The sequence below is a fragment of the Etheostoma cragini genome, chromosome 6 (assembly GCF_013103735.1).
Source record: "Etheostoma cragini isolate CJK2018 chromosome 6, CSU_Ecrag_1.0, whole genome shotgun sequence".
NCBI lineage: Eukaryota > Metazoa > Chordata > Actinopteri > Perciformes > Percidae > Etheostoma > Etheostoma cragini.
The window spans coordinates 16,312,500-16,325,687 of record NC_048412.1 but is presented as its reverse complement, the minus strand read 5'-3'; the positions used below and the strand labels follow the sequence as shown (position 1 = coordinate 16,325,687).

Sequence of the window (13,188 nt, the reverse complement as noted above, 5' to 3'; positions counted from 1 at the left end):
ATTCAACCATGAACGTTGTTTCTAAGGGCCTGCTTCCTTGGTTTCCATGCACAAATTGTATGCAACATTTACATAACATAACACCTGTTAAAACCAACTGTAATCATTGTTCCAACCACATCACTTACACTTCTGCGGGACTTTTTGCATCAATATTGAAATAATACAGATTTCATTCCTGACTATATTAAAGTTGCTGTAAAAAGGTAAGTGATTAAGCATATTTTAAATTGTTCTGATCTGATCGCATATGTGTTGTGCATTGCTCTCTTCAATCCTATCTTTTTGTAATACTACCACTGTGAGGCACCAAAGTGTGAAATTAAAAATGCAACATATAAGTTAATAGTTTCAAAATAATGACCTTGCAATAATTTATGCAGCACCACTCCTTAAAAGAACAATAACCTTATTTGTTTATGTAGATCAAATGTTAATTCTTCTTCTTAATATTATAAATAATGATAAAAGAAAACTGAGAAATTATATTAAATGAAACAAAAAAATACCGGAAATATTTTTATTATTTGTTTTCACTTCATTGCCCATGGTGCTCTTGGGCATTTTGTGCTACGTCACATGTTTTCCTCCCTCACGCTGTGGATCCCTCGGGTTGACCGGCCGAGACGTAATCGGGGAACATGGCAGACGAGGAGGACTCGGCGCCGGAGCCTGCCCCGGTCTCTCCCCAGGAGAGCCCTTTCACTGGGCGGCCTCACTCCGTCTTTTTTTCCGAAAGCGTTCAGCCGGCTGTCGGGATGGTGAGCCAGCTGCTAACCCAGCCGTCCTCCCTGAAGTTTGATAAAAACATCAAACAGGCCTTCTACAACACTGGGGCTATGATCTTTGTGGCTATATGCTGCGGAGCTACTGTCCTGGTGTACTTCATCCTGGAGGCCTTCCTCCGCCCGCTGCTTTGGGCAGTGCTCTGCGGGACCTTCCTCCACCCCTTCAAGTACTCCCTAGCTCGGCTCGGCCGCTCGTGGCTAAGCGGCCTGCAGGAAACCGGGACGCCCATCGTGGTGGGGACCCTGCTTATCCCTGTGTGGTGTGTGAACTACGGGGTGGAGACGATGGGCAGGCTGGTGCTGGAGAGGCTCACAGTGCTGCTGGTGATCGGCGCCGGGGCGCCGCTTGTCTACTTCCTCTACCTTTTCTGGCGCGTCATTGGCATGCAGGTGATCCTCGGGCACATCTGTTGGATCATCGGGGCCGCGCTGGACTATTTCCACACTGTGTGGGTAAGTTAATGGACAGTGGGAACTGTCTCTCCTCCAATAATAATGACTAAAGACCCTCTGTGGATGCCACTGTGGGCGAGGTTAGCTCTGTCAACTGGGTCCTCCCCAACAGGCTGCATACAGATCAGTGAAGCTGGACAACATGTTTGAAATCTATATTAAAATATTAATAGGAATACCTTTTCAATATTAATTGTTTTACTGCCAGCAACATGTATGCAAAATCACCCTAAACGACTCTGAAATTGATACAGTTCATTAGATGTAGTCCAATGTCATCTGTAACATTCAGAAATAGAAAACAAGAAGTTTAACACAGCTAAAACAACTACTTTTATTAGTTGATAGACTTAAAAAAATTAAAGTTTGATGCTCCATTTGTCAGTTAGCTTTTTTAATTTTCAAGTGAAAATTTATAAGTTCACTGGGGCCAGCTCGATAGTTGAAATTAGCTTTATTGTACCTTACATGGAAATTGGATTGCAGCCAGGATTCATACAAAAAACACAAAACACCCTAACACTGATGTCAAATCACTGCAAATAGTTTGAAATGCATTTCCTTGAATGCGTCTTGGTTATTCCATTGACCTATTTTTCTTGGAACATAAACCTAAACTTGCATCTTAGCTAATCAAATTTCCTGCAGTTTTTAGTGTCTGATCAATCAACCTTATTATTCCAAAACAGCTGCAGGGGCTTGAGCCCAGCTACGCTTTGACTAGATACTAATTGTATTAAATGTTCCTCGTCAGACAGACTGTCCTTTCTTTAAATGCAGAGGTAGACTGACAAAGGGCCATGGTCCAAAAATAGGACGGACCATCACACACTATATTCAGTTACAACAAAAGATGTCTTTGTGTGGAGTGGAACCAGCTAAGACCTTCCTGATTACACACTGGAGCATCATATTTCATGCTTTTCCTGCCAAACAGCAGATTATTGTCTGTTGGTTAACAGAAGTCTGGGGAATCCCGTAAGTAGTCTTATAACTTCAAGGTGTTCAAATGTTTTTGAAATGTGGAACAGCTTAGGAAAAAGATTAGGAAAATATTGAGATAGTAGTACAGTGTACATGTAGTATACATGGAAGAAGCATCGACTGAGCACAATGTACAACATTTACATTTATAGGATGAGATAGATATGATAAGATAGACTTTATTTATCCCACACTGGGTAAATTCCCTTGTACCTCAATTATGTGATTGTAACCCATAACATCTCCTCACTTATTATTATTTTGACACTCTGCCTCTTTTGTTTCCTCTCAGGTGTGCACTGTGGTGGTTGGCTACTTGTTGGTGGTTTGTTTCAAATGGGGTCCCCACACTGAGCACTACCTGAGGGCCCTGGCTCTTCCTGTCTGGGCCATCCTGCTCTTCTACATTGGTGAGTGTGTTAAGGAGGGAAAGCCCGCAGAGTCTGTTCACACCTGTTTGTTGTCATTCCATACTTGTGTTCAAACTCCCTCTTTACCCCTGGAAAGGTTACTTGAAGTTTTGCTTTGAGAAAATAAATTTAAATGCTGTGTTTTTCCAAAGTCAAGGGAGTGAAGTTCTTTTTTAGTATCAAACAGAACCCATGCAGAGTCACAAAGTAAGATGAGCAAGTCTCCAGTATTTTTAGCACCCTTAAGGCGTGCTGGAGGTGTTGACCTTCTGGCGTGAAATGTTAAAAGTGACTGAGAGCTATTAAGAAGTTCTGATCAAGAGGAGAGCGATCGGCATATCGGTTTGGCATGTGCCTTTTAACAAAATTGCTACCATAGAACTGGCTAAAATTATCAATAGTAGCAGTAATTATTACATCCTCATTTCTTTTTACGAGTTTATTTAAAAAAATATATGCATATGTTTCAGCTCTAATGCATCCAATGTCAACATTTTGCCAAGAAATAACTAGTAATACAATAACATGCAGCAACACGTTTCTCCAAAATAGCGAAAAAAAATCTGTCGTTACCAGCCTGATTTCTGTTTCTGTTGTTAGTGTCTCTGACCGGCTCATGGAGAGTTCCCATATTTGTGGTTGTGGTTACACTCGTCATTGTGGGCTCCCAGGAGAAACCACCGACCCCTGGCAGAGGTGAAGATTTATGGACACACACACATTCACATTTACCACAGTAAGAAGCCTCTGCTCCCCGTCAACTGGGCATTAATAATGTAAATATGGTATAAAAGAGTACTGGTAAATGTATGCATCAAACAATCATTTTCTGAACTTTAGAGGTGCTGGTACAGCGGGTATATTTCAGTACCTTTGGACATAGCTAGACTAGCTGTTTCCCCCTGTTTACAGTCTTCATGCCAAGCTAACTGGCTGCTGGCTGTAGCTTCATATTTACAGTAAAGTCATGAAAGGGAGTTCAATCTTTTGATCCAACTTTCAGCAATAAAGCAAACAAGTTTCCAAAATGTCATGCTTTTGCTTTTAAAGTCAAGGGGGTCAAAAAAGCTTATAATTATCTTTGATGAACTGCCTTTGGAAAGAATCTTGTTGACCAGCTATCTAACATTATAATAATGTGTCTTCTCAGGTCCTCAAGCTCAGCCAGCACTTAGATTAAGTTATACTATATCTTTACCTAAACCATAAGCTACTTGAGGTGGGCAGTTTGTCCCTTAATCATTGGACAGTTTGGACCATTAGACCATGTGGGGAACATACAAACACAGCTTTTTGCTCTGCCGTGTGAATGCTATTTTCTGTCTTTCTTCATCTTCCAGGAGAGCTGTCGGGGCAGGTGTTGTCATTTGCTGCTAACACTATTTACATGGCAATATCCTGTAGCAACCTTCAGATGAAAACTGGGCCTAGTAAAAACTCTACCACAGGTAAAAGAGCTCACTTTCAAATCTGTGTTGTTTTATTCAGTATATTAAAGTGCCCATATTATGAAAAAAAACTTGATTCCCCCGAGCTGTTCAAAATCTGCACGGCTTTCTACGTGACTAGCCGAGACGAGGGGGCTTACCTTAGCATGCTAGCTCATTTTCCATGCCAAAACACTGCTACCACCCACACCAGTTCCCCATAATCTACAACAGAACTACTTACATGTCCCTGTGCTGCAGGTATTTCACAAGTGCTAGTATAGAAGGGAGATGTCTCACTCTGTAGCTAAAACAGAGACCCAAACACAGATGGTGAAAACAGGATCTGCAGTGTTGTGCAGTACAACAAAATATGGTGTTTTATGGAAAATGAAACCATGTAAACCTATTCTGGTACACCCTCAAAATACAATTATGAACCTGAAAATGAGCATAAGCATAAAACACCTCACTTTTGGCTTCCCCATTTGTGGATTACACTTGTACAACAAACCACGTGTCCATCTGCACCGCTTTGTTCTATCTTTCACTTCCTTTTCTATGCTTCCTCTACACCCTCTCCCTCATCTCCTCCAAGCTGGTGTGCAGTCTGTGGGCCCCCTACCCTCCACTCCTGGGCTCCCTCAGGGCTCTCGTTCATTACCAGGCGGCCTCTTCCAGAGAGAGAAAAGCTCCCATAGAGCCAGTGATATCTACTTTATTCTACTGGTGTGGGCCATTGTACTGGTTCAAGTCTGGCTCAACCTCTGGATCCTACAACTGCTGCCTATTCCTGTGGCTGGTAACACACACATGCACACTCCCTTTCACATGCGTTGTCTCAAATCTACTGTACTCAGACTAATGTTGCATTCATGCTTTAGTGTGGGTGTTGAAGAAGCTGGTGGTCCACTTTGGCTTGAAGGGCTTTGCAGAGCGGACTCTCATCTCATGGTGGGCGGTGCTGGAGAAGCATGGACGGGAGCGAGAGGAAGCCCTGCTGCCAGGACCAATCAAAGGCTTGGCTCAGTTCCTGCTGCGCGTCGACACCAAGGTAACGTCTCCGAACAATCTCCAGGTCCGGCAGGTGTAGGCGCTTTCCTTATTTCCTCTTTCTTTGATTCCACACATTTTCATCCTGGCACTTAAACACTGTCTTGCATGTGTTTTGAGTGTTTAGGTAGTATATTCATCAATGTCCGAATTATCAATTGTCTCTGCAGTTCCTCTCAGTTCTATTTGAGCTAGTTTGATAAGGTATATGAGACGCTTATGCTGAGACACAGCAGGCAGCTTTTCCCTCCCAAATAATTCAGATTAACCGATAGTACACTACCTGCTCAGAACTAAATGGCAGACAGACAAAGTTAGCAACTAGCTGGTAAACATAGTTAAACATTTAGCAGCTAGAGATTGCGATATTTCCAAAAAACAAGCTGAAAGAGTAACAATATCAGTCTTTGAACACAAACAAGATTCCAAATAACCAATCATGTTGCTCTGTGTTTAATGGATGTATAAGTAGGCAATTGTTTGCCATAACAATTTTATAAGGCAACAACTGACAGTTTTTACACTTAAAGATGCCTTTCTCCTGAGGTTTTTAGGGATGTAGTAGTAATGTGTGTTTATAATCACAATGATTTGCATCCCAGTGTATACCTAGTCCACACTCTGTAGTTAAATCCTGCCTGCCACGCTACACTTCCTGATCCCTCACTGCCTGTACCCAACGAGGATGTGTTCTTGTCACACGGGTACACGTGATGACTGCTGCACAGGTTCTTTCCAAAAATAATCTTCCCAATGTCTCTTTGTCTCCTCCCCAAGCTCTGGCATTGGCTTAACAAGCAGGTAATGATTTGGAGGAGCAGAATGCTGAGAGAAAGAGAGACTGGCCGAAAAAGGGTGCATGAGAGAAAGCGAGAGAAGAAAGATAATAACGTGTGTGTGTGTGTGTGTGTGTGTGTGTGTGAGAGAGAAGGCGTTAGGTCACGCTGGACTTGCGCTTTACCCATCCATTGTCATTACCCTGGCTTCCCTTCTACATGTCCATCCTCTCGCTGCTTTTCTGCTTCCTGCTTTTATTGTTATAGAAAGCTAAGGTCGGGGAGACGGAACTCATTGGTCCCTCTGCCTCGTCCATACCTTTCCTGCTGTGATCTAACTGGCAGGTTTGGCTTGAGAGTGTATGAGCTGCATGGAGAGATGGTTGATGTAGACAGCAGAGCTGAGTTGGAAGAGAGGGCAGTGTTTCTGAATAAATGTTGGCCAATAAGCCTGATGTTAACTATGTTTTTATAGAAGTGTAGGAGAAACACTGTCATGGAAGCCTTGGAGAGATGTGTTTTACGCTTCAGGAGCTTTAGGGGTGGGAATGGGGCTAGGGATGAACAAATCAATGGAAACACCTTAGTTTGTCAATATTAAGCACTAAAAAACCCAACTTGGGCCAACATTTATCCTTTTTAGAAGTATTTTTTTAAGAGTTTTGGTTTTTATGGTGCTACTTGATGAGGCCTTAATTGTATAATGTAGTATACGTATTAGATGTTCCAGTTTCTAGGGACAAAGGATGTGTTTTAGGAATGAAACAACAAATCCCATAAATAGAACTAAACCAACGATAAATAAGTGTTGCCTGTGTGCTATGTATTGAGAGATGGACTAAAATGTTGTTTATTTTGGTCTTTTTTTGACAAAAGGAGAAAAGGAAAAATACAGTTACTATTCTTTAAAAGTTCAGTTAAGTTTAGATCTTGAATCCTGGCATGTTCATGGCAGGTTTTTGACATGAAACCCTTGTTGAATGGTGATATAAGAAACACTAATAGCATAACAAAAGAGTTAACACAATGCATTTCTTGTAGGTTTGAGACCTGTTGACTTTTACAAGATAGAAGCTGTTACAGTAACCGCCAGGTGTCTACTGGGTTTCTCAGTTAAATCAAACTTATTTAGATGCAGGAAACATGGCGAACGGTGAATTATTAGACTGCACTCAGGATTTTTGTTGTTTTTTGATTTGTTGTTAGCTTTGGAAACACAATTGCCTATTTATGAAACATATAATGTCCTGTTTTTGTTGAGACAACAATTTCACAGAGGAGTCAGTGTTGACATTTCTGAATACATTGTTTGTAATGTTGGTTATGCTTTTATTTTTCAAGGTCCGTTTCTGCATTAATAAATGTGTTGTTTGTAAAAACAGGACTGACTGTGTGGCCTTTTAAAAGTGTCATTAGTGGTCTTATGTGGCCTTTTTTTTTGCTAATTGGTGATCCACATACTCTACTAACTTATCAGTTTAATTGCCTGATTTTTAAATCAAGAATAAATCCTTGCTGATGTGGTGTTTCCATTTTTTTGTTGTTCTGGATTTAACCCACATCATTCAGCCTGCCAACTATCTTATGTAAAATAAAGCTTCATACTTATGGACGGTAAGAAAAAAGTTCAAAATTCACCTTGAATACTAAACCGTTTATTCTGGACTTTAGGATTGTATTGCATAGTGTAGCTGAATGACAAACATCAGGACATAGCCTTATGGGAGAGAGGTGTCCACTAACAGTAACTAGCCATCCATTCCAGTAACTTGATTTTAACACATGCGACTTGTGTGGCATTAATACACACATATACATAGAGATAACCTGGCTGATGGTTAAGTTTTGGAGCATTGAGAAACCTGAGTTAAGAATTACACCACATTTTAACGACAGGAACTTTGAAAGACTGACGGCTGCGCGTGTTACAATTTTCAAATAAAAGACACTGACAGTAAAGTCATGTATTCAAAAGTTAACACAACCTGAGTTTGACACTTGCATGTTTCCATGTTAAACCACAAGGATGTGGGCATGCACGGGCACAGATACCCTGGCTCACTCAGTCAACCCACTTGCTTTTCTCAGGGCCCAAGGGGGCAGCTTTCAGATCCAAAATGGTTTCTTCACATAGGAAGGACACAGGTTTCTCTATGTGTCTGATCACTCTATATGTTTTCAACCTCTTCAGAATTGTACTGACTTTGTATCTTTTCTGTCACCTCCCCTGTGTCCCCCCTTTTTCTTCTATTTTTTGTAGATGGTTGTGTGGTTGGAGCGATCTCTGGATAAAATCATCAGCATCTTCATCATCTTCCTCCTGGTCACGGGGACCCTGCTCATGGCTCTGTTGCTCACCGCTATGGTTTTTGTTCCTTGTTGAATTACTTCACTGCATTTCAAATCACTAACATCATCTCAGATGTCAAAGGCATTGTTATCTTTCTAGGTTCACCACGAAAGTGTTCACATCATCGACGTAACCAGTAACCTCATCAACGAGACTGTGTCTAACCATCCAGAATGGGCCAAGTATGACAATTGACTCTCTTTTTTTATTTCTATCTTTTTTTCTTTTGTGTTTTGAGTTAGTAATTTCTCATATATTTTTATTCTCACATTGTCCTCCCCTAGTTTGCTTCCAGAGGCACGTGTGGTGCAGAAGGCTTTGAATTCAGCTGCTACTAATGTTTATCAACATGGTAGAGAATGGATAACACAAAAGGTAAGAATAATAATTGCCTGAATGTTTTCAACTGGTATCTCTGACTCAAAATATGGAAGCAAATACCGAATACTTTTGTACGTTGTTGTGCATTGAATCTTTCTTCTTTTGTGCAGCTCCAAAAAATGTTAGGAGACAAGGTGAACAACACAGCTGTGATTGAGAAACAGGTTTTGGAGCTCTGGGACAGACTATACCACTCCTGGTTTGTGAAGGTCAGGCCCGTCCATTTCACTTCTTGATGTTGGGGGACAGATTTGTCCTCTAAAAATATCATACGCAAAATATTCCCTTCATTTTCCAGAACATGACCCACCCTGGACGCCACCGCGGTCAGAAGATGGTTGTTCAGAGAGGGAACAGCTGGCTAGGCGACATCCTGGACTGGAAGGACGTCGCCTCCTTTCTGCAAGAAAATATTGAGACTCTGCTGTCTGTAAGTTTAACACCGTCTTCTGTAAGAGTTAGATGACTTGCGTGTATTTTGCTTTCCTAGATCTGTATGTCCATCATTTGCAAAACTCTTGGTTAAATGACGTTTGACTAAAGCCTAGTGGGTGTTACATCCTTTGTTTGTCCTTGTTGTCAAAAATTATATTTCTGTGAATCAGTCAAACGTGTTGCAAATCGACCCTGTCCTGATTTGTCTACAATGGGCGTTACGACTACTGGAGGTTATAAATCATTGACATATTTATAACTGTGCCTCAAAGGGTTGTACAAATTTCCTGTGGATGACATGTTTACTGTTGCCTATGGGTTTTGTAGATCCTGGAGTCTCTATGGGTGGTAATGAGTAGAAATGTTGGCCTCCTCATTTCCACCACGACCACCCTCCTCACCGTCTTGTTCCACAGCGGCACGGCTCTGCTCAACTTTGCTCTGAGTCTGGTATGAACACTGAATCACAAAATTAAATGGGGTGGGGTTATTGATATTTATTCACGAGGTTAATTATTTGTGTTAAAACCTGCAAAAATTTCAACTGAGGGGAAACTGCTTTGCACTTAGAAAAGAACTGGTCTTTATTCTTTTGTAATGGACATATCAGCCTTTATTAGTGATTGAATGATAATATTTCCATTGTTGTCCTTAGTGTTTGCCCAGTCTACCAACATTTAGCAAACCTTGTTTGTGGTTGGGCATCTGTAATAGTTGCCTTTACTTACATTTGTATGCATTTGTTTAAAAAAAAAAATTATATTCTTCTTGGTCTGGATAGTGCAGCCATGCATTTAATTTATCCCTTAATTCTCACTTGGAGATATAGAAATTAGAAAAGCCCTCTAGAAGCAAGACTGGCCTTAATGGAAGCATTTGCAACAGATCTTGATGCTTGATATGTCTGAAGGTCATGACTATTCTTAGTGTGACAAGCTTAAGTGGTAAAGGAGAGGATTGACATGTACAAGGGGACTCTGTCAAATTTGCATATTTGCCCATAATTGTGCTGTTTCAGGTGATTTTCCTGACCACTCTCTTCTACCTCCTGAGCTCCAGTGGTGAATACTACAAACCTGTCAAATGGGTGATCAGCCTGACCCCCCTCTCCCAGCCTGGAGCCTCCTCAAATATCATAGGCCAGTCTGTAGAAGAGGCTATCAGGTAGACACACACACACACACACTCTAACAATTATTTAAACAATCTAAACATTTATCCGACAGAGATATTTTTGACTGTGTTTGGTTGTTTGTTTTAAAGAGGAGTGTTTGACGCCTCTCTGAAAATGGCTGGCTTCTATGGCCTCTACACTTGGCTCACTCACACCATCTTTGGCATCAACATAGTCTTCATTCCTTCTGGTGAGTCAGCGCGTTCACAGCAGATTGTGGCGTCACTATAACTGCACCTGCCAATCCACAGTTGGTGTTTTCTCACTCTTTGGATCCCTCTCTCTTGGCCTGAAGCTCTGGCTGCCATCCTGGGTGCGGTGCCTTTCCTGGGGACCTACTGGGCAGTGGTGCCGGCGGTGTGCGACCTGTGGTTGGTGCAGGGCGAAGGCGCCAAGGCCTTGCTGCTGCTGATCTGCCATCTGCTCCCGACATATTTTGTAGATACAGCTATCTACTCTGACATATCAGGGTATGAATGTGTGACACCAGCTTGTGTTATTAGAGTTTCCCCTTGTAGCGTTGACACATTTGACCATGTGTCAACACATTTCATTGAACCAACTGTCTGGTTGGTACCCATATATGGCTTTAAAAGGAAACCATTATTTTTAGCTATAAATAGTATGTCTATTTGCCCTGGACAAAGCTGTTTGAGATAGACCAAATGAAAACACCAGACAGCGGGCCAAATATTGCGCCATCTCAGCTGTTATTGGCAGCCTGGCCATGTGCCTATGTCTAGTCCCCTTTGAATAGTGCGTCCTGTATGTTAGGTAATGATTAGGTGTCACAAAAATGACTAGTTGGGACTAGGCTTAAGGTAAGGGGAAACAAACTACAGACAAACATCATTGTAAAATTGCCCTGTAAATTTCAGTTACACATAATTTACATTATATTTTTATTTATTACAATTAAGTGTTTTCAAAAGCATACTTTGCATTCATAGCCTGGGTTTAACACTGTTAAATTCTTAACAAAGAAAGAAAAAAGTGATAACTTTTTTAAGGTGATTGAAGTCTAAAAATGCTTGCTGTGTAAGTCATGTAACATACACGTCAGGATTTACATTACGAATATATCGGGTCAAATATATAAAACAAAAATCCACTATGCATTTCTTTTTCTTTATTTCATACATTTTCTAGGTATTTATTTGTGTTGATCTGTTTTTTTGTCTTGTGTCTCAGGGGTGGACACCCATATCTGACAGGTCTGGCGGTGGCAGGTGGAGCGTACTATCTGGGTCTGGAGGGGGCCATCATCGGGCCCATCCTCCTCTGCATCCTGGTAGTTGCAGCCAACATCTACAGTGCCATGCTTATGAGCCCAAGCTCTGCAGCACAGACACCGGTGCAATCCAGCTGGCCGCTCCACCCCATGAGGTGAAGATAAAAATCTGCAACGCTTTCAATGAGCTGATCAAATCTTCAGAAAGATGCAACCATTATTGCTTGTCACTCTCAGGACCTTCACAGACTCCACCCCTCTGTCCTGAAGAAGATCAATGTGGGAGAGGATGTGTCCCAGTGGAACATCACCTGACTATCTATCGGCTGATTCCTCAGGGGGAAGCTCTCCACTTCCTGAAGCTCCTCCCTACGCCTCCCGGCCCTACAGGAACGACCAAGACAAGATGGCGGCGTAACGGCTGGTCACCCATGATGCATTCACCTACAAGAGCTGTGTCTCTGAGCAACATGGAACCTGTCACTCTCATTCAACACCCTAAACTTTAACATGCAAGTTTTCTAACACTGAAAACACTGTTAGGAATCTAATTGATTCCTAACATGGACCAATAGTGTCACATCAGGCATTATGACTATGAATTGTGGAGACGTTGATGCTAATCACATCATCTCTCATAAATCCAGTGCCTAAATCAATTATTTAATGTTTAGCAATGCCCCAAATTACGGTGCAGTTTGGTGAGAATCACAAGATGATATATTTTATCTACAAACCCCGTGATTTCCACCCTGCACATTGTTTTTTTAAGCTGCAGACTCAGTATGTGGTTGTGCAGTAACTGTACTCCTTACCTCTCTCCTCATGGAGGCTCAAATAGAGTTTGTGGTGAAGGCTTAAGAGGAGTTGTTGACTATTTTTTAGTTTCACTTAATGTGTTCTTCACGTTTCAGTGATAGCAGCTGTTGGTTTGCAACTCTAAATCTCTGCTTTTACAAAGTTTCAAGCTTTCATTACCACTGTTTAACTTCTTTAGTATCTGATTTGATTCTTTTATGGAAAGTAATTAAATGGATCCTATTACACGTCCTTCTTTCAGGGAGTTTAATCTAAATCGGAGACCAGAGGATTACTGAGCGATTCTGTTTGTACATTTTTATTTATTTGAAGCTTAACTTGTTTTTTTACACATTGTGAGTGCACAGATAGTACATGCAACCCAGCTTTTCATGACAAGTTTGACTGAGTATTTCTGTGAGCACTTTAGAGTTTGCTGACTGTCATCCCCATCACATGATTTGATCATGGTTTTGACCTCACACACACCTAAACCTTTTAGAATTGTCTGTATATTTTCTACTGACTTCATCCACTCCTGCCCTCCATAGTCAAACTACAGTCAGAGCACTTGACTAGACTCTCTGAATAGAGTATGGAGTAGTTAACATAATTTGAAGCTTTACTCAAAGAGCTGTATAGATGAATTGTGTATGTAATGTGAAACATTGATCATACATGGCTACTGTGTTAGCTGTTTGAGGACTGTGATGTGTTCTGGGTTGGAACAAGCGTTTAGCAACGTTTTCACTGTTTTACTACATTACTGTAGTGGGTACTGTTGCTTGTACTGTTTTTTAATTATCAGATATTTACTGACACAATAAACAACCTTTAAACTGCAGTAGCTTTATTACTAGTTTGCTTTTTTAATGAATTATGACTGCAATTGATAATTATTTCCATTGTCAGTTAATCTGATCATTTT

The 13,188-nt window shown here is 41.2% G+C and overlaps 1 protein-coding gene across 3 annotated transcripts; it reads left to right on the top strand.

Annotated features, from left to right (window-relative positions):
- The first annotated feature begins 576 nt into the window (after positions 1–576).
- tmem245 (transmembrane protein 245) lies at positions 577–12,648 on the top strand. 3 transcript variants are annotated; one of them, XM_034874005.1, is made up of 18 exons: positions 579–1,241; positions 2,518–2,635; positions 3,236–3,331; positions 3,976–4,083; positions 4,661–4,864; positions 4,947–5,116; positions 5,893–5,916; positions 8,152–8,256; positions 8,341–8,423; positions 8,526–8,616; positions 8,733–8,831; positions 8,921–9,052; positions 9,385–9,507; positions 10,076–10,221; positions 10,321–10,421; positions 10,527–10,701; positions 11,423–11,617; positions 11,700–12,648. In XM_034874005.1, exons 1-18 carry the CDS (start codon positions 642–644, stop codon positions 11,728–11,730), a joined length of 2,601 nt encoding a protein of 866 aa, XP_034729896.1. In that variant the 5' UTR covers positions 579–641; the 3' UTR covers positions 11,731–12,648. The 3 variants fall into 3 exon arrangements, with proteins under 3 accessions (XP_034729898.1, XP_034729896.1, XP_034729897.1); XM_034874006.1 differs by lacking the exon at positions 5,893–5,916; XM_034874007.1 differs by lacking the exons at positions 10,321–10,421; positions 10,527–10,701 and having other exon boundaries at positions 577–1,241.
- The last annotated feature ends 540 nt before the right edge of the window (positions 12,649–13,188 follow it).